The following is a 21,330-nucleotide window of genomic DNA, read 5'->3' as shown; positions in this document are numbered from 1 at the left end:
AGTTTTGCTCTGTACCTGGGAATATAGATTTTTTTATGGGTGTTTTTTCTTTGGCTTTGTGTCTGAGAATAGACGTGTTTGGGTCTTCTGATGGATGTCATCTTTGTTCTGTTGGAAGCTTGTTTTGAGCAATGCTCTTCATCGTCGATTTTCCTAGAACAGTTGATGTGAGGTGTTTTGACAGTTTGTATGAAAAAACGTTTGAAATAACTTCAGTACAGAGGATTGAACCAGTACAAGACGTTAGTACAACTCTTGTTGCGAGTAGATTTTGTTCCACCACTAAGAGCCTCCCAAGTTTTTGATACAGTGCTGATCATTGGGTTGGCCGTCAGGTGTAATGTTATGCTGTATTCAGCCTGTTAGGCTAATTATGATCGTTTTATCCTTTGTTGCAGTTCCAGACTTCCAGGAGCAAGATATATTCCTGTGGAGGAAGGACACCGGATTCGGTTTCAGGATCCTGGGAGGGAACGAGGCAGGAGAGCCGGTATGTCTGTCTATTTATCAAAATTTTCCTTCCTTTTTTGGTGCCATCCTCCAACGGAGTTACTTGGACACCATGCTGCCCCTCGAGTCACGATGACTTCGGTAAAAACAGCTAAGAATGTGGTCACAAATAAATATGCAAATTAATGTTGATAATCTGGTGGGCGAATGTGTGGGCCTACTCATTCAAACAGCCAGCCTAATTGGAGTCCACTGGGTTATTTAAAGTGTTTCCACGCTTACCCCTCCACAACCAGCTAGTGCTAAGCTCATTGCTTCGCTTGTTGGGCTCCATTTTTATCTTGCAGAGATTTCAACAAAGCTTCCTGCTTTTGATCCGGCTGCGCTAACTTCAATCAGCCTCAACATTGAATAAATAATCACCCTGTTGAACGCTGAACGGGCTTGGCTTATTTTGATTTTCCTTCTTTTGCAAAGAAAGTCGTTTGTTGTTTTACACTTGTCCGCACCTCTCAATTAAAAGCGGAAGCTAATGAATCACGAGCTTGGGGGGTCAGCCAGCAAACTAGGTTGCGATTACACTGCGCCAGAAGTGCACGCACACGCATCCACACACACACACACACAGAAGCACAAAAACACACAAACGCACACCAACTTTGTGGCAGATGTAAACACTAAGCTTTTGCCATGACAGGATGAAAATATCCTGATGGAGACAGAAGATGCAGGCTGCTTAATTACCAGATGTATTTAATCTATATCACATAACATCTATTTTTCAAGCCATCCCTCTCCCACTCAAAGCTATTACAAATATGCTGCGGGGCTCAAAGTTTTTTATCTATCCTCTATTGTTCAAAAGATACACAAAAATATCCAAATTAGCTCCTTTAGCGTAACTTCCAACAAGCTTGTTGGTATGTGCCATAAAAGCCAAGGCTCTTCCTCACAATCAATTCTGACTTCTGGGGTGATTTCTAATTTTCCTATTAAAAGCAATCCGCTCAGAGTCCCCAATCCTTCTCTCTGGTTTACTTTGGTGTACCTGTACCCCCCCCACCCTTCCCCCCCTGCCCAGATCTATATCGGCCACATAGTGAAGTACGGAGCGGCGGACGAGGACGGCCGCCTGCGCTCGGGCGATGAGCTGATCTGCGTGGACGGCACGGCGGTGGTGGGCAAGTCCCACCAGCTGGTGGTGCAGCTGATGCAGCAGGCGGCCAAGCAGGGCCACGTCAACCTCACCGTGAGGCGCAAGACCAGCTACGCCGGTAACCACAGAGACAACCGGGGGGGGCGGGGTTTGGTCCCCAAAATCCCCTTTTTTGATCTGTACCCGAAGGCTTGATGTTGATGTATGCAGGGGTTCTATGCTGTTTAGGAGCACACGCACACACACCCACGCAGGTTTTTTCACGACAAACATAGTACTCAAAACTTTACATTTTGAGGATTTGGATGACTCATCTAGTCTGGTGTTTGAAAGCATACAGTCTAGAATCAGGAGATGGCTATAAAACAGTACAGAGCCAATGCCCCCCCTGTCTGTATTTATACTGATGTAACACCCAGCTCTATTATGGGGCGGACATCAAAATGAGATGGCTTGGAACCCCCTGCCTGTTGTTTTCATTTATTTTGGAGGCCCTCTCCTGATGTTCTATATTTCCCGCTCCCGTCTGTGTTGTTTTGATGCATTTTAATGGCTGCCATCTACAACCCAAAGAAATGGATAGTAGAGCGGCCATAAAGCATAAACAACAGGTTCCTGCAGGTCTCTTAAATCCTAAGCAGTCCTTGATAAACTGCCACAGGCTGGGAGTATTTCAGCCTGGCACGGATCACCTTTTTATACCGGTGCCCCACAGTGTATTCCCAGTCCCTGCCTCCTCCCCTTAATGAGTCGGACAGAAGGTCGTCTGAGGCTGCCGTTTCCGGGCAGCCTTGTGTGTTGTACTGCATCACCCCCACACAGACATTTGTCTTCATCACAATGCTTTCGAGTGCACTGCCAGCGAGTGACCAGGGTCAAATTACCTGTTAAATCGTAATCAGTAATGGCAGCAACCAGGCTGGACCCTTTGAACCGGTAAAGCATCTCTCTCTCTCTCTGGATCTCTCTCTCTGGATCCGTCTCTCTGGATCTCTCTCCCCCTCTAAATCACACTGCACCGTAGTTTCGTCCTTGGCAGGATGCATAGTGGACAACGTATGCATGAGTAGAATGGAGACAGATTGGACGTTGAAGTCAGCGCACCAGTGTCCGATGCGACAACCTAAAGCTATTCTCCTCACATAGCCTGAAAGCAAATGAACTATCCAGAAATCTCATGAAAAAAAAAAAACACCACCTAGCTCCTTCTCTCATTCCCCCTGTGTGAAGTCACATCCAGCGCTCTGTTGCGGCGCAATCACATCCAAGCCCCCAGTTCTCTTCTCCCCTTCTCTCCTTTTATCTGCACACTGCAGTGGGAAGAGGAGTGCCTGTTACGTGAGCCATGTTTTTGTCTACCGCTGACTCCCACAGCCAACGTTTGCATCTCACACCTTTTTAATTAATTCATGTTCTTCCTCTTCCTCCTCATCGCCTTCCTCTTTTACCTCCATCCTTTCCATTCATTCACGTGTACGTGTAAACCGTCGTCGTTGTTCCCTGCTTGACCTCGCGGGGGGGGAACCCCGTCTGCTCTCCTCCTGCAGTCAAGGCCGAGGGAGACGTCCCGCCATCGCCGGCCTCCTCGCACCACAGCAGCACGCAGGCGCTCAGTCTCACCGAGGAGATGGGCAAGCGAACGCCGCAAGGCAGCCAGAACTCCCTCAACACCGTCAGCTCCGGCAGCGGCTCCACTTCGGGCATCGGGAGTGGCGGTGGCGGGGGTGGCGGTGGCGGGGGTGGCGGCGGCGGTGGCGGGGGTGGCAGCGGCGGAGGTTTAGGCAGCACTATGGCACCTCTGACGGTCTCCTCGTCGGGTCCTCCTCCACCGCCTCCTCCTCCGGTCGTCTCCTCTTCCCAGCAGCCCCACAACAACGCGGCGCCCGGCCCCGCCGCCCCCTCCTCCTCCACCCTGCACCCCTACGACGTGGAGATCCGCCGCGGCGAGAACGAGGGCTTCGGCTTCGTCATCGTCTCCTCCGTGTCGAGGCCCGAGGCCGGCACCACCTTCGGTAAGACGAAGCACTCGCTGGGGGTTGTGTTTTCGGTGGGGGGGGGTTTGTTCATCGTTGTGCCACATTGTGATGTTATTATGTCGTTATGTTTGCTTTGGTTGTTGATGAGTCACGCCCAGACGTGTGTCCACAACACACGCTCATCGCTAAAGTACACGCACATCGCGATTAAAAAACGAGACAAGCAAACAAGCTCGGTGGCTCTCTGCTCCCCCCTCGGGACTCTGCATCTGTCCTCCTCTGCTTTGTGTTCGCATGACGTCTCTGTGACGCTCGCTCGCTTGACAACCCCTGAGACAACCGGTGAACCTGAGCTATTTACAGTCTCTCCTCAGATCAATATTGTCTCTTCTTCAAAACAGTGCTTCATCTTTTTCTGTGCTATTTTTTTCTGCGACTGTCAAACCCCAAAACTTTTGGATCTCCTTTTTTGCTCCTGTGTGCTGCGCATAATGCTTCTTACCGAGGACAATTAACATGATTCTTGTTTAATGCTCCGAGCCAGCAGCACTGTCAACGCTGTCTTAAGTGACTCCTGCTAAGCACCTTAAAGCTAATGACCTGAATGGCGGCGCTAGATTAACAGAGGAACCTGTCTGCAGAATTGCATTGGAGTCGAGAATACGGGACTACAATAGAGAACCTCATAATTTGCTCCACTTCCTCTTCCAACAAGTTTCACCCAGTTGAGCACTTATTCAAAAGGTGTGAATCATCTCTCCTGTGGAGTCAATGTTCAGGGATAGCTTTTCAAAAGTACATTCATTTCTCAGATTCGCCTGCGTATACACACTGTACCCCCCTCCTTTTTTTGTAGACCAATTTGTAAAAACAACAAAGTACATGTTCCTGTGTACATACTATTAGTGCTTTTATTCCCTGCAGTGTGTTAGCTAGCGATGGTGCCTTATTTAGTGTGGATCCGTGCAGCTTGTGGTGTCTGTAATGGGGTTCTCTCTGGGAGTGCTGCTGCGGTTGGCTCACTGATCAGCGGATTTGAAATGCTCAAGGTAGAAAATAATGTGGAAGTCCGTCCGTATGGTCGGTCTGGCCAGGCGGCCAGCTAGATCAAGACAGAGAGGGAGAAACGGAGGGACAGGAAGAAAATCAGAGAGCAAGAGAAGGAATAGAACTTTGAACCTCAGAGTTTCATGTGTTGGAGGGGGGGGGGGGGAGAAGCTAGTGCCCATCTCTGCAGCTGCTTATTTGAAAAGTACCTCCTCCTCCGTGCCTCACTTTCCCTCATCTTTCTTTCAATTCCTCTCCCTTCCTCACAGCCCGTCAGGCCCAGCTCCTATAGAGGGCAGACAAGTGGAGAGGTTCTGGATGGGGAGGCTGTGTAGCACATAAAAAGGAGTAAGATGTAAGAATTTAGCAGAATATGACACGGGAAAGGGCAGAGACTGGGAGGGAATGAAAGGAGTGTGTGTATTTGTGCTCTATTTCTCTCTTTTAATGACTGAAGACAGACAAACAGCAAGAGGAGGAGGAGGATGATGGGGGTGAGGGTGGGTCTGGGGGATACGGGGGGGGGGGGGGGAGTGGCCGCGGGCTGCTGGTTGGGATGCCACGCTGATGTGCACGTTGTCTCCAAAGTTTGCACAGGTGTCTGTATTAGTGAGTGTCTTCCCGGGTTTGTTCTCATTACCAGCGTGCTGCTGCAGGCGCTGTCTTATACAAATAGAACCACGATACCCCCGCCCGGGCGGAGAGCTGCCCGTGGAAACTCTAGAGTTGATAGCAGAGGAAAGACGGGGGCCAGAGGGCGGACGGGAACACTACATCAAAGAGAAAAAAACATATTTGACCGAGTTCAGCTACATTTATTTTTTTCCCCCTGAACTGATTCACTTGAGAAGTTGATTTATGACGAGCGTCGGCAGGAACGGGGAGATAAAAACAAAACCCTGACGCATTAATAACCATTTTGCCGGAACCTCGGAGTGCCTTCTCTCTGTGCGACCCCTCGGTCTTTGTTTCTCAACAAGCTCTGGGCTTCGGTGAATTAACCCCTAAACTTGCCTCCTTATCTCTCTTCTCCCTTGCCCTTCTCTCTCCTTTGCATCTTTCCCTTTTTTTGTTCTTCTATCTCACTGCACACACGCTGCACACGCACACACATACATACACACTCACACACACACGTACACACACTGTTCACGGCGGGTGACCATAGCTGGCAATGCATGTGTGGCCATGCCCCACAAAATAGGGCGCATCATCGAGGGCAGCCCGGCGGACCGCTGTGGGAAGCTGAAGGTGGGCGACCGCATCCTGGCCGTCAACAACTGCTCCATCACCAACAAGTCCCACTCGGACATCGTCAACCTCATCAAGGAGGCCGGCAACACCGTCACCCTGCGAATCATACCCGGAGACGGTCAGTGTGAAGCCGGGCCGGAGGGTGGGTGGGTGTGTGTGTGTGTGTGGGAATATACAGTGGGGCAAAAAAGTATTTAGTCAGATGAGAGAGGCCTGTAATTTTTATCATAGGCATACCTCAGCTATGAGAGACACAATTAAAAAAATAAATCTAGAAAATCAGATTGTCTGATTTTTAAAGAATTTATTTGCAAATTATGGTGGAAAATAAAAAGGTCATCTCAATACTTTGTTACATGCCCTTTGCTGGCAATGACAGAGGTCAAACGTTTTCTGTAAGTCTTTACAAGGTTTTCACACACTGCTGCTGGTATTTTGGCCCATTCCTCCATGCAGATCTCCTCTAGAGCAGTGATGTTTTTGGACCTTCTCTGGGCAACACGGACTTTCAACCCCCTCCAAAGATTTTCTATGGGGTTGAGATCTGGAGACTGGCTAGGCCACTCCAGGACCTTGAAATGCTTCTTACGAAGCCACTCCTTCGTTGCCCGGGCGGTGTGTTTGGGGTCATTGTCATGCTGAAAGACCCAGCCACGTTTCATCTTCAGTGCCCTTGCTGATGGAAGGAGGTTTTCACTCAAAATCTCACGATACATGGCCCCATTCATTCTTTCCGTCACACGGATCAGACGTCCTGGTCCCTTGGCAGAAAAACAGCCCCAAAGCATGATGTTTCCACCCCCATGCTTCACTGTAGGTATGGTGTTCTTTGGATGCAACTCAGCATTCTTTCTCCTCCAAACACGACGAGTTGAGTTTTTACCAAAAAGTTCTATTTTGGTTTCCTCTGACCATATGACATTCTCCCAATCCTGTTCTGGATCATCCAAATGCTCTCTAGCAAACTTCAAACGGGCCCGGACATGCACTGGCTTTAGCAGGGGGACACGTCTGGCACTGCAGGATTTGAGTCCCTGGCGGCGTAGTGTGTTAGTGATGGTAGCCTTTGTTACTTTGGTCCCAGCTCTCTGGAGGTCATTCACTAGGTCCCCCCGTGTGGTTCTGGGATTTTTGTTCACCGTTCTTGTGATCATTTTGACCCCACGGGGTGAGATCTTGCGTGGAGCCCCAGATCGAGGGAGATTGTCAGTGGTCTTGTATGTCTTCCATTTCCTAATAATTGCTCCCACAGTTGATTTCTTCACACCAAGCTGCTTACCTATTGCAGATTCAGACTTCCCAGCCTGGTGCAGGTCTACAATTGTGTTTCTGGTGTCCTTTGACAGCTCTTTGGTCTTGGCCATAGTGGAGTTTGGAGTGACTGTTTGAGGTTGTGGACAGGTGTCTTTTATACTGATAAGGCGTTCAAACAGGTGCCATTAATACAGGTAATGAGTGGAGGACAGAGGAGCCTCTTAAAGAAGAAGTTACAGGTCTGTGACAGCCAGAAATCTTGCTGGTTTGTAGGTGACCAAATACTTATTTTCCACCATAATTTGCAAATAAATTCTTAAAAAAATCAGACAATGTGATTTTCTGGATTTTTTTTTTCATTTTGTCTCTCATAGCTGAGGTATACCTATGAAAAAAAAAATATATATATATTACAGGCCGCTCTCATCTTTTTAAGTGGGAGAACTTGCACAATTGGTGGCTGACTAAATACTTTTTTGCCCCACTGTATATATGTGTGTGTGTGTGTTCATTTATGTGTGTCTGTGTCATGTATATGTTAATGTATGTATTTGCGTGCGTATGACAATCCGAAAATGTTTAGTATTATTTGTCGATGCGCTAATATCCCCCCATCCCCCCCAGAATGTAATCACAGTTAGCCTAGCTGTTGAGAGAGCCTCCCAGGCCAGTCATTCATCCCCCCTAAGCAGTGGCGGGGCTCGCTGCGGTGCCCTGTTCGCTGTGACTCAGTGTTTTTAGTGCCGTTTAGCGCGCGCCGACGCGTTTAATGATGCGTCGCGGGGACTCCAGCTCACATTAAAACAAGTGGTCTACTTCTCTGAGTCAGACTGAGACAACAATAACGTCAGCCTCGTGGAGGCAGAGGCTGATCACAGCCGTTGTATCGAGGCAGCGGTTCACCCCTTTATAGGCTGTGATGAGGAGGGTGGTGATAGTGATGATGATGGTTATGATGCTGATGAAGATGCCTTTGAGGATGATGAAGATGATAGTGATGATGGTGATGGAGATGATGATAATGATGATGGTTATTAGGATGACGGTGTGTGACGATAATGATCAGGACCGTGATGGTGATGATGCTGATGCCTTTGAGGATGATGATGATAGCGATGATGATGACGGGGAAGGAGATGAAGATAATGATGATGGTTATTAGGATGACGGTGTGTGATGATAACCATCAGGACTGTGATGGTGTTGGTGATTTTCAGGGTGTGGTGGTTTTCTATTAGAACATTGTTTGCCGATGAAGTCACCCGCTCCCTATCCGTTATATAAAGCCCCCTCCGTAGAGTTCCCCTGTAGTGTTCAAAGGGGAATGGAACTCCCACGCTCTCCACAGAAGAGATGGGGGGGCTGTACCCATTCTCCCTCTTCTTCCTCTTCTTCTACTTCTTATTCCCAGCATTTGTTTTTTATGCCTCCAGCATCCCCAGAAATCTGAAACATGCAAGAGCAATTTAGATACGGTGTGTGTGTTGTGTGCACACAACAAACAATAGGAATAATGGCGAATTGTTATGGGGCCCCTTATATAAGTGTTCCCACCCCACCTTGTGTTACGTGGATATGAGACTGTTTGTTTGTTTGTGTGCGTGTGTGTGTGTAAGTTTAAGTAGTGTGTGTGTGTGTGTGTGTGTGTGTGTGTGTGTGTGTGTGTGTGCACCTGTTATCAAACTGCGTGCATTTGAAAATTGGAGCTATCCTTATTTTTTGATGGCTGTTTTTCTCTGCAGCGCGGATGACAAACTGTGCGCTGATACTGTTCTGCCTGAAAAAACTCACAGCAGGAGCGATTGGGAAACAGCAGTGAGACAATAAAAGCAGTGCCCTGCGTTTTGTGTTATCTGCCAGGCAAACGGACCCGGTTTGACAAAAATACTGGCACAGAGCATGACACCCCCGCCCTACCCCCCCCCCCACCCCCACCACACAACAAAAATCAGATGCTTGTCTCTCTTTAGGTTTCTGGAGCTGTATCCCCCATCACTCGCGTCACGGCTGTCGTGTCTTCATACACACATGGATGAACACAATGTTTATTACGGTGTTATTTTGGAGGTCTGGGACCATATTGACCCAATAGCTTGTCCCCTCCCTCTTCCCCCTGTCGGCACACATCAGGACGGGTTTAAGTGGCCTGCTGGGTGCTGCTGAATGAATCCACCCGCTTTAAGGGAGAGCAGGGTGCACAGCCATGCATACATGAACCACGAGGCCCGCGACCAACGCTTGTTCTACTGAGACTGAGGCAATCCTAAGGTGTTGATAGATGGTATCATCTCTAAGCAATGACCAAACGGGAGATTTCACCAATGCATTGAAGGAAGGAGATTTTGGAGACGAGATTTGCCCCATCCCGCGCACGCGCGCACGCACGCACGCACACACACACAGACGCACACACATACACACGCACAGTCACACACGCTCGCACCCACAGACACACACACACTCTTCCTCCTCCCTGAGTTGTCCCATGTGCAGCTCACCTTGAAGCAGACTTGCTCTGTTTTGTGTTGGATGACGTCGGCAGAGCCTCTGGATGTGTCTGGAATTTATGAAGAGAGCCGGAGCAGACACACAGACGGGCTGAATGATGGTGTTGTGGGGGCAGAGCAGCACTGGAACAATTAGTGGATGAATTGATCGGTTCATTGATGCGTGGATTTTTGAGAAAATGCATAGATTTTCATCTTGGCAATCTATGATTTGTTTGTCATTTATCAAATAAGAAGTGCAAAGAATTTGATGCCCACGAATGCAATCATTTGGTTGTTATTTCTCTCAGATCGTTAATAGTGAGTTTGTGGGTCACATATTCGCAATGCTTTATCTATTAATCGAAGAACTTTACTCGCTAGTTGCAACCCTGCAGTATAGAGGCTTCAGAGGGGCAATCTGAGAAGTAGAGATGTATAAAGATATAGACAGGTACTCCAAGAAAAGGCGCAATGTCTGCTGATGAGCAGACGGGGAGAACTGGATAAATGGGGATTAAAGAGAACAAACGAGAGGCTGAGACTGAAAAGAATGTGTGGGTGTGGGAGTGTGTGCTTTCTTTTGCACGCGCGTGTGTGCTAAACCTTTGAGGTCTATGCCACTCCAGGTTCTGGCGTGAACCTGGAACAGCTGAAAATAAAGCTTCCACAACGCCACCCAGTGCGCTTTGGCAAATTACCCTTCACACGTTTTACATTTGGCGTTTACATTTAAACGGTAAAGCGGATGACTTACTCAGACACGAGGTTACTGGGCAGCTGGCCCAGTTGTATTCAGGGGCCTCTCTTCGTGTAACATAATCTCCTGTCCGTGTGAGTGGGTTTATGTAAGCCCTCGTGGTTGACTCCTTCCGGGTCTCATCCAACCTGTCCTCCTTGCCTCCTCCTTCCAGAATCCTCCAACGCCTCCCTGCTGACCAACGCAGAGAAAATCGCCACCATCACCACCACCCACGCCCCCCAGCAGCAGGCCGAGGCCAGGTAAAGGGGCCTTCTGGGAAACGGAGTCCTTTCAACATGACGACCGTCAAAGTTTCAGGACCACAATCATTTGATCTCATTATTATTCTGTCTTTTTTTCTCCCTTTTGATATATTTGTCGGTTCGGACAACAGCACAATGCTGGATAATCAGAATATTCTTTAGCTAGCTCAATGATAATAATCAGGTGAATGTGTTTGTTTTTGTAAATACTTTTACGTTTTTTTTGTGCATTAATGGAGATGGTAAAGAGAGATAAATGGTAAATGGACTGCATTTCTAGAGCGCTTTTCTAACCAGTGGCCACTCAAGGCGCTTGTGATAGATGTGATAGGGCCACAGGTGGGAATCAAACCTGAGTCGCATCGACCAACTGCTTAGATTGTTAGCGCTCTGACAACCTGGGCCTACCAGCCGTCCATAATGTGGTTCATGTTTTAATGTTACCATACAGTATGGCCACCCATTCACCAGGCGCTTCCACATTTTCTACAGAAACACCAAACCAAAGCAGGAGTCGTATGAGTTCAAAGCCCCACAAGCGCCCCCGCCCCTGCCCCCGGCACAGGTAAGGAAGCCCTTCACCCAACCAGGCCCTTGTTTACCTCCATCTTCCTTTTAGCCATCCATCCATCCAGCCCGCTGTCCACCCTGTTATCAGCCTGTCGGAACCTCCATGTATCAGATCTCAACACACAGTTTTACATGTCACTCACAGACACATACAAACACACACAGACACACAGACACACAGACACACAGACACACACACACACACACACACACACACACACACACACCCCCCTACGTCACTCAACCAGGCTGTCACTCTTCTCTCTATGAAACCCCAACCAGCCAGTCACCTATGCATCCCATTCACCTCTCTCTGTCTCGCTCTTCTCTCTCCCTCTTTCACTCTCACTCACTCTCTCAATCCCTCACACACACACACACACACACACACACACGCGCGCACCACAGCTCTCAATTTATCGGTGTCCTGATGACATTTACAGCCGGCCTCTAGCCGCTAACCCTTGTTCCAGTCGTTCACCTGTCTGTCCTCCCCTACTTGCACACGATGACCAACACAATAAAAGCTATAATCTAAGCGAGTGTCCCCTCCGCCATCTGTCCTTTGAGAAAGGGTTAGGAAGCTAAAGGCTCATTAGATTTCACAGTGAGCCCCCCAGTCCGCGCGCTGCCTGCTGAATTAATGTGAGGGCGTGGAGATGGCACGCACAGATAGGCTGCTCCTCCACCAGAGGAGGACCGGAGGACACGGGCGTCCACCTTCTCTGTGCCCTTGTCTCTCTCTCTCTCTCTCTCTCTCTCTCTCTCTCTCTCTCTCTCTCTCTGTCTGCCTCTGTCTGCCTCTGTCGGTCTCGGTCTCTCTCTCTCGCTGTCTCTGTTTCTCTCTCGCTGTCTCTGTCTCGCTCTCTCGCTCTCTCGCTCTCTCTCTCTCTCTCTCTCTCTCTCGCTGTCTCTGTCTCTCTCTCGCTCTCTCGCTCTCTCTCTCGCTGTCTCTCGCTGTCTCTGTTTCTCTCTCTCTCTCTCGCTCTCACCGTGTGACATATACTGTATCCTATTAGAAATAGGCAACTCTCCTGAATTAGCCATTTACACAAACACACACATTGCTTCCCCTGGGGTCGACTTCAAACTATATACACTCTCACACACAAACATCCACTCATAGATGATGGTGAAATCACTAAAGTGACCTTGATGCAAATTGTATTAATTCTTCTGTGTGTGTGCGTGTCCATCTGTGTGTGTGTGTGTGTGTGTGTGTGTGTGTGTGTGCGTGTCCATCTGTGTGTGTGTGTGTGTGTGTGTGTGTGTGTGTGTGTGTGTGTGTGTGTGTGTGTGTGTGTGTGTGTGTGTGTGTGTGTGTGTGCGCCTGTGTGTGTGTGTGTGTGTGTGCGTCCATGTGTGTGCGTGTCTGTGTGTGTGTGACAGCAGGACGGTGAGGTGTACTCGGTGGACCTGGACCGGGACAACAAGGGCTTTGGGTTCAGCCTGCGGGGCGGGAAGGAGTACAACATGGACCTGTACGTGCTGCGCCTGGCCGAGGAGGGGGCCGCCGTACGCAACGGCATGATGAGGGTACGGGGGTCCGACCCACACGCCCATAAACCATGAACACACCGCCCACAAACCACACACACACGCCCGTTAACCACACACACACCGCCCCCAAACCACACACACACCGCCCTCAAACCACACACACACCGCCCCCAAACCACACACACACCGCCCCCAAACCACACACACACCGCCCCCAAACCACACACACACGCCCGTTAACCACACACACACCGCCCCCAAACCACACACACACCGCCCCCAAACCACACACACACCGCCCCCAAACCACACACACACCGCCCTCAAACCACACACACACCGCCCCCAAACCACACACACACCGCCCTCAAACCACACGCCCACAAACCACACACGCACCGCCCACAAATCACACGCCCGAAGACCAAACACAAACCAACCGCACCCCACGGCACTCGGCTTATCCACTCCAACACACACACCACACACACGATGTTTAGTGTGTTGGTGTGTGTGTGTGTGTTGGGATTGGGAGTGTCTTTGGACGTTTCCAAGGCCGTGAACGTTAATTGGCAGGGCCATGGGTGTGTTGAACAGTCTGCCTAGAGCCCTCTTTGGAGCGTGACCTCGTTGAGGGGCGGGGGGGGGAACTCTGAGGAGGAACAAGCAGGCTGGCTTCAGGGCGGGGAGGTTATTTACGACACCCGATATGCTCCGGGTGGCTGCTCCCTGTGACTGCTCCAGCTGACTCTTAGTTTTTTCTCCTTTCCTGGTTTCTTAGCCGTGTTTGCCTCATCATCCAGCCCCTCTGGGAAGCTATTTAGACCGCGTGGCCGCACGTTTGCATCAGAAAACTGCACAGGACTGCATGTTTGTTTCTTTTTTTCTCAATAAGCGATGCAGAGGAACCAACGTTAAGCCGATCGGGCGCTGAATATAAATGTGATGGAATCAACTGGATTCAGGGTCTATATTGCCTAAGTCTCTCCTACGTCTTAATCGTTTGACAGCAGGAGGTTGTGTTCACGAGTGCAGGGGCCACACCTGTCACAAGACATAAAGGGACGGAGCGTACCATGTATTCCGCATCTTCTGGAGACCAGTCGGTCAGACAATGGATGAGATTGCTCTCCAAGTGGTGTTCACAGGATTGTGTTGCCTAGCAGGGACCGGGGAAACGGTTGATGTGTCATTAGCACACTCGCACTCAGCTTTGCATGGGATATACAGCCACTTCTAGATGTTCATTAAAGAGCAGTTAATGGAGGCAGCCCCTCCTCCTCTCCTCTGTATCCGTTAGAAAAAAAGAACTGCTAGCACTCATGGATATAATTGGCTCTGCATTATGTGGCTCCCAATTACTGCGAGATGTGAAACACTGAATCGGAACCGCTTGCCTAAGGAGCTGCAATGAGCTAACATGCTAGCTGATAGGTGTTGTTGCACCCCTGTCAGGAACATATACACACACACACACACACACCTTCATTAACACTGCAGCAGCACGCCAAGAGAGGCTCTTAGGGCAACATAAGGAAGGCTTTTTAATATATTATATTTTTTAACTGTCAACACATTTGCCAAAAGCGCATGCATGTGATCGGAGCGGGAGATAGAATGCACTATATGGGCTGATGAATTGACACTTATCCACATGCATATTCAGCTGAATGGCAAGAGGACTGTTTGACATATTTTAGATGTGTGTGTGTGTCTGTTTGCACGGCGGCTGTGTCTGCAAAGCCTGTTTACATACATACGGGTTTGCTCACATGACGAGTTATGTGTGATATTAATAGAAGCTGGTAGTGTGTGTGTGTGTGTGTGTGTGTGTGTGTGTGTGTGTGTGTGTGTGTGTGTGTGTGTGTGTGTGTGTGTGTGTGTGTGTGTGTATGTGTGTGTGTGAGACCTACATTCTGCCAGAGAGGTATTCCCTGGGCACAGAAGACAGCACTGACGGATAACTGCAGGCGTGAAGGGGAGGAAATTTAAAAAAGGGAGCTGTTGTTTTGCTCCCTTTTTCTCCTCCTTGCTGTCTGCTGTCACTCAGTCTCTCTGTGCCAACTTTGCCATCAGGGTTTTTCAATGCAATGGGCGCTTTTTTATTTTCTTCTTCCCAGAGTTGTTGTTTGTTTGTTTATGCTGATCGGAGTATGGTTCTTGCACTGAGGATACGATGTGTGGCATTTGCTCATGTTATCTCCCCTTTTGTCCTTATTTTTCCCTCTCCCTCCCCGTTTCTATCCCAAAACCTTCGTCCCTGCTCTCCTCCCCATTCTCCCTCCTCTCCTCCTTCCATCCCCTGCCCTCTCCTCCTCTCCCCTCCCCTCCTTTCCTTCTCTCCCCTCCCCCTCCTCCTTCCATCCCCTCCCCTCTCCTCCTCTCCCCTCCTCTCCTCCTCTCCCCCTCCCCTCCTCTCCCCTCCCCTCCTCTCCTCCTCTCCCCTCCTCTCCTCCTCTCCCCTCCCCTTCTCTCCCCTCCCCTCCTCTCCTCCTCTCCCCTCCCCTCCTCTCCTCCTCTCCCCTCCCCTTCTCTCCCCTCCCCTCCTCTCCTCCCTCTCCCCTCCCCCCGTCTCCCCCTCTGTGCCGGTCTCCAGGTGGGCGATGAGATCCTGGAGATCAACGGCGAGAGCACCAAGGGCATGAAGCACCGCGCGCGCCATCGAGCTCATCAAGAGCGGGGGCCGGCGCGCCCACCTGCTGCTGCAGCGCGGCGACGGCTCGGTGCCCGAATATGGTGGGGTCCATCTACGAGAACATCCCCTTCTCCCCCGTCTTCACGCCCTGAGGACCCCGGCCGGGCGCCGTGAGCGGGGCGGGGGGAGGGGTGGTGGTGGTGGCGTCGGTGGTGGTGGTGGCGGCGGTGGTGGTGGGTGGTGGTGGTGGTGGGAGGGTGCGTCTCTTCTCTCACTCTCTCTGGTGGAGGTGGTGGTGCTGGTGGTGGTTTCACCTTCGGACCCGGTCACATTGCCCCCGCTCATGGATGGACTCACGATAGATACGTTGTGTTGTTTTTTTTGGTTTAAAACATGGGTGGGTCGATGGGAGTGGGGGGAAAGGGGGGGGGGCGTGGGGGGGGAGGGGGGGGGGGGAGTGTTGTGAATGGTGAGGCCGGTGAGGCGACATCCATTGGATCATCAGCTGATCACCTGACCACAACTTCCATGTCACCCCACCGTCACCCATCTCTCTCCGGGCCCAACGCCCGGCCCTAGACGGAGCCCCTCACTACTGCAACGGACTGAGAGGGGGCTGCCATGAGCAGGGAAAGGTCATCCATACTTGGGGACAAAAGTGATTCCCCCAAGGGACGTACTTAGCTTAGCGATGGAGGGGAGGGGCTCTATACCACGCATCCCATAATGAAAAGGAATTCAAGCGGGGGCGGGGGAACATCCTCCCGGGGTTTCTCTGTTAGGATGCGATGAGATGCATATTTATGTTATTTATTGAAGGTGAATGTAAGCTACTGAATTCGAAGGGGTTTGTCAGCAACAGGAACTGTGCTCAGTCTAACGTCGATTTACGCGTGAGCCTTCGTCCCCCGTCCCCCCCTCCCCCCGCGCAACAACGAAATCTCACTGCTGTGCATTGTGACATTATTCACTAATCCATGGATTTATATGCACCTGCTGTTAATGTCAACGGAGCGTACCACCCCGTCTTCCACGCGGCAGAAACGCCACTGCTTGGTTTTGTATAGTGGTGAAACGAATAGAGGCATTTTACAAGTATTTTCGTGTTATGTACAGAGTGCGGAATTGAATACACATATTTGAGGTGAAAGTCTATTGGTGCATGATCTTGTCCAAAGTGTTTTTTTTTTTTTTTCTGTTTTTGTCTATTTTCCATAATATTTATGGAATCATTCTTTTTTTTTTTATCGTATTTGACCTGTTGTGATGGATTGTCGCAAGTCATCGAAACTGCATTTTTACTTTTGTGTTATGTTTTTAAAGATAATTTGCCTGTCTGGAAAAGTTCATTCATGTTATTTCTGTCAAGCGTCAAGACTTTTTTTCTTCTTAAAACTTCAGCTGAACATCATTGGGACCTGTTTATTCTTTGACCATTCCTTTTTTTCTTGTTTTTTCTTTTTAGTCAAAACACCCTTTCGACATTCTTGTCAGTGTTTCTTTTAAATCCTGAGGGCATTGTAAAAAAAACGGCGTCAAATGCTTCTATTATGGGTGTCCTCTGTCTTTTCTCTCTGCTGCTTCTATTGTATGCTTGTGTGCGTGTCTGCGTGTGTGTGTGTGTGAGTGCGGGTGCCTGTTTGTGTGTGTGTTTTCACACGTGTGCCTGGGCTCTCTTCCAGGACATTCTCTATATCTGATGGTTTCCACCAAAGTGTCGGGACGTTTTCTGGGACTCTGTCTTTATTCTGAATGATCAATAAATAAAACACATTTTTTTCCATTGAAACCTCAACACGATAATTCTCCTTTTTTTCCCCCCTCCTTCCAGCAAAGGCTCCCACGCTCTAAACACTGTGCTCTTCTTCTCTCTGTGTGTTCTGTGTTAATCTGCCGGTGTTGTGCCCGGCTCTTGTCCTCATCAGGGAGGGTCGCTCCCCATCTCACTGCATGTATGAGAAATGACAAGATGGGGGAGGCCGCTCCGAACCCCACCACGGTTTGTAACCGCTTTGTTCCCCAACCCCCCCCGCCCCCCTTTGCGCCTGCCTGTGTGTCTATCCGTCTTGTCTGTCTTGCGGTGGCTCTCATGTCCTCTTGCTCTCCACTCGTATGCGTGGCTTCAACGCAGGCTGTTTCCAGACTTAATACATACAAACCCATTCACCCACAATGCATTGCAAATGTATCCACCGCGCCACCGTAGTCATTATGAGCCAATCGGATTAAAGCATTGACACAGTTGCATTTAACCTCGAGCACCTCTTAGTCTTGTGGTTTGCACATTGTGTCTTGGCTTTTGATAAAAAAATAGTATAATTTGCAGCGTAAAATATGAATAGCATAAAATAAGAAATTGGAGTTTGACCGTGGGACAGTTCAGATTAAAGAAAAACTGCAAAATGTGTATTATCAAAAATTGCAGCACTCCCAAAAAATGTCACCATATAATTTGTGCTAATATAGTCTTCACATGATGTATGGCACCTTTGATGCATCTCGACTTTAAGTTTCAACTATTTGATTAAGTTTAAACATTTACTTGTAAAAATTTAGCCTCCTCATGACTTGTACCTCAAGAAGCGCAATACCGCTCCGTTCACGTTCATGGATCTCATCCCAAACTGTTTTTCTTTCGACATCAACCATTTTGAAAACATTGCGACGTCGCATGAAAGAGCATGGCCTATCAAATCCGATCATGCAGCAGAATCACTCGCGGCACGTTGGTGAGCTGGCCATCAATCCAGTGGCCGGTTTGGCCCACCCTGCTTCGGTAAAGTGAATCCAGTAACACCTGGGATGAAGGTTGGTTGCCTGTCAAAAGTTTCATCGTCAAGCTTTGGCTGTTCCACATGGCTCTATTGTTATAAAGAAGCTCTGGTAACTTTAGATCCATCATACTTTGCTGTCTGGCGGTAAGCGGCCTTGCTGGTAACGACCATCTGAATGGCTTTTATCTGGTGACTTCATTGGCTTTGTGGTTTAGAGCATGCACTGTAACCGTGGTCACTTAAAGGGCCGGCATTTCTTCTGCTCTTTTTAAACGCATTCACCCCCATCCCTTAACCGCGTGTCACGTTCCATTGCAGGCACCCAGCCAAACGGCGACGCCGCAGTCCAGTCAACCACAGGGTTACAAAACGCTTCGGAAGTGAGCTCGCTGCTCCCGCCCGTCGCGCCCTCCGTGTCCGACTACCTGCCAGACCCCCCCCCCGTGTCCGCTCGGAGCAAGAAGGCGTCGAGCGGTCAGCCTGCCAAGAAAAGCCATTCCAAACACCGCCACCATCGCTCACCGGACAAGAAAAGCAAGCGCAAGGGGGGGAAGTCGACCGGCAAGGATGACAAGGGCAAGAGCACTTCCAAAGACGGCCGCCACCACCACCATCACTCCAACAACCCGTCCTCCGGGCAGCCCCGAACCGGACGCCATCACTCTCCGGACCGCTCGGGGCGCTCCCGCAGCGCCGAGAACACGCTCGACCCGCGACGCACGGCGGCGCCCGCGAAGGGCCGCTCCCCGGAGAGACGGCGCCACCGCTCCCCGCACCGCTCGCCGCACCGCACCACCCACCGCTCCCCTCATCGCTCCCGGCAACACTCGCCCCGGCGCTCGCCCTACCGCTCCCCGCGCCAGTCCCCGCGCCGCCGCCACGCCCACTCCTCGGACCCCTACCAGCGCCGCAGCAGCCCCGACCGCTACGCCGCCCAGGGCAACCACAAGCCCAACGGGGGGGCGCCCGCGCTCCGGGAGCCCCGCAGATCCCTGGACCTACCCAGCCCCCTGCCGGACAGCGTCCTCCGGGAGCCCCCCAGCAGGGAGGGCACGCTGGGGCGCTTCTACAAGGAGGACGGTCCGCTGCCCAGGGCCTCGTCCCTGGAGCGGTCCTACCGGCCTGCCGCCAGCCTCCTGAGGGAAGCGCCGCTGCGGGGGCCCTTCGGGGACCTCAGCCTGCCCAGGGTGCGCACCCCCGACTCGGACTCGGCGTACAAGCGGTACAGCTCCCTGCTGCGGAGCGACTCCCCCGAAAGGGTGGGCCGCTCGTCCAGCAGGGACCCCTACCCCGAGCCGAGGAGCCGAGGCCGTAGCCCGGGCCGGGACGTCTCCCCCGTCAGCAGCTTTAGGCGGGAGGGACGGGCGGAGCCGGACGAAGATTCCTACGACGACGATGACGATGACGACCTTGTGGCGGACAAGGTCAGGGAGTACTACAGCACGCTCAAGTCCGACCCCAGGCGCTCCTCCGGCAGCGCCACCCTCAAGTCTGAAGCCACCCGCTCCTCCGCCAACACCACCCTCAAGTCGGAACCCGCTCGCCGCTCCGGCGTCGCCTCGCTCCCAGAGCCCAAGAAGAAGACCTACAAGGACAGCCCCAAGGACCTGAGCATCTGATTGGCCGGCTGGCTCTGACACCACACTGCCACCGCAAAGCACCTCAAGTTGTTCACCTCCCCCGTCTCCCCGATGGTTCTTCCTTTGCTTGTCCCCACGTCACACGCAAACACACATGCACAAATACGATCACTACACACACACACACACATGCGCGCGCGTGCATGCAGTCCCTCAGACAAGCACACGGAAATACGGAAATCCCTACGAGACGGACCCAAAAACACCCAAACCCCTGGAAGAAATCGAAATTATGTGACATGGTTACACGGTTATAACCAGACAGTGATTCCTTAATAACTTTTCGAAGTTGATTTTTATTTGTATTGTACAATTGTCTTTACTTTGGGAGGTGGGTGTGGCTGTTTTTTGCAATTAGTTTTTGTTTTGTTTTCCTTTTACGTTTTTGTTTAGCATTGTACATTTACAGTATCTCAGATTTTCCAGAAAAGTTAAAACCACAAAAAACAATGATGTGCCTAACAAGTTCCATTAACTAGCGACCTTTTGAAGGAGGGGGTGGGGGGCGGGTTGGGGGGGAAATCGGGGTACTGGGTTGGTTTGGTCTGTCTGTTCGGAATGTGACGGGCGTTTTGTGCCGCACCGTCAGTGAAATGAAATGTATGTACTTTTCCACACTGAGCCCACGGACACACCGTACACACAGACCGCTGTGATTGGTGCTCACAATGATGCTGTGCATGTCTTCAATGGTTTCAATGTCTTCTCTCGTCTATCTTGTCTATTTTGTTCCTCTCTCTCTCGCTCTCGCTCTGTCTCTCTCTCTCTCTGTCTCTCTCTCTCTCGTTCTCGCTCTCGCTCTGTCTCTCTCTCTGTCTCTCTTGCTATTTCTCTCCCCCCAGTGCCACAGTTTTTTAGACATTTGACCAGACTATAGCACAAGCCTGCATTTGTTTGTATATTTTTGACAGTTTGCAGTATGTGTACATTCAGAGGTGATCATTTTAAATGAATGAAGGGAAATTAAAAGTTAATCTATGATGTTAAAATAAAAATAATATATTCAACAAATGACCGGTAGTTTGGCCCTGTGTGGGTGGGTGGGTGGATGTTGCATACAACGTAAGCAGTTTAGATCAACAGGGCTTGTGCATTAAATCACTAGCGCTCTGTTGTGGTTGTGATGTTGGTCAAATAGTTAAACTATTACTATATTGGGAAGAACGTGATCACTCTCGCAGCAAAAGGCATACAACACTGCCCTTATTATATAGAAATAGTCATCTCAAATGAAACATGAGAAACTCCGCTACAAGCAGATACAAGTCATTTTTACACACACCAAACACAACTCAAACATAGCATATTAGACAAATTAGACAATTAAAAATAGGCTGGAGTTTAAGAGGTTAAAGAATGCTTATTCAAAGAAACATCTCAGCTAGTGTGTATATATATTTATATATGTCTATACACTAAAAAGGATCAGTGGGAACACTACAATAAGGGTACATTAATTAACCATTAAGTAACATTAATTAATGCAGTAAGAAGCATTATTCCAGCATTGATATAGGGGTCAGTGGGTTAGGTTTAATATTATTAGATGGTGCAGAAGAATGTAAAAGAAGAACTGAACAACA

General features: G+C 50.1%; 1 protein-coding gene across 1 annotated transcript in view; it reads left to right on the top strand.

Annotated features, from left to right (window-relative positions):
• magi1b (membrane associated guanylate kinase, WW and PDZ domain containing 1b) overlaps positions 1-20,761 on the top strand; it is a 108,636-nt gene extending 87,875 nt beyond the window's left edge. Inside the window, 10 exon segments of the mRNA XM_060070114.1 lie at positions 399-490; positions 1,532-1,724; positions 3,154-3,618; positions 5,798-6,001; positions 10,538-10,625; positions 11,121-11,193; positions 12,591-12,734; positions 15,295-15,348; positions 15,350-15,434; positions 18,426-20,761. Of these exon segments, the coding sequence (XP_059926097.1) occupies positions 399-490; positions 1,532-1,724; positions 3,154-3,618; positions 5,798-6,001; positions 10,538-10,625; positions 11,121-11,193; positions 12,591-12,734; positions 15,295-15,348; positions 15,350-15,434; positions 18,426-19,726 (2,699 nt within the window). The 3' untranslated portion in view covers positions 19,727-20,761.
• Positions 20,762-21,330: the final 569 nt, after the last annotated feature.

Source organism: Gadus macrocephalus, chromosome 13 (genome assembly GCF_031168955.1).
Source record: "Gadus macrocephalus chromosome 13, ASM3116895v1".
In the NCBI taxonomy this organism is placed as follows: Eukaryota; Metazoa; Chordata; class Actinopteri; order Gadiformes; family Gadidae; genus Gadus; species Gadus macrocephalus.
The sequence above is the reverse complement of the archived record's forward strand: the minus strand, read 5'-3'. Positions and strand labels throughout refer to the sequence as shown.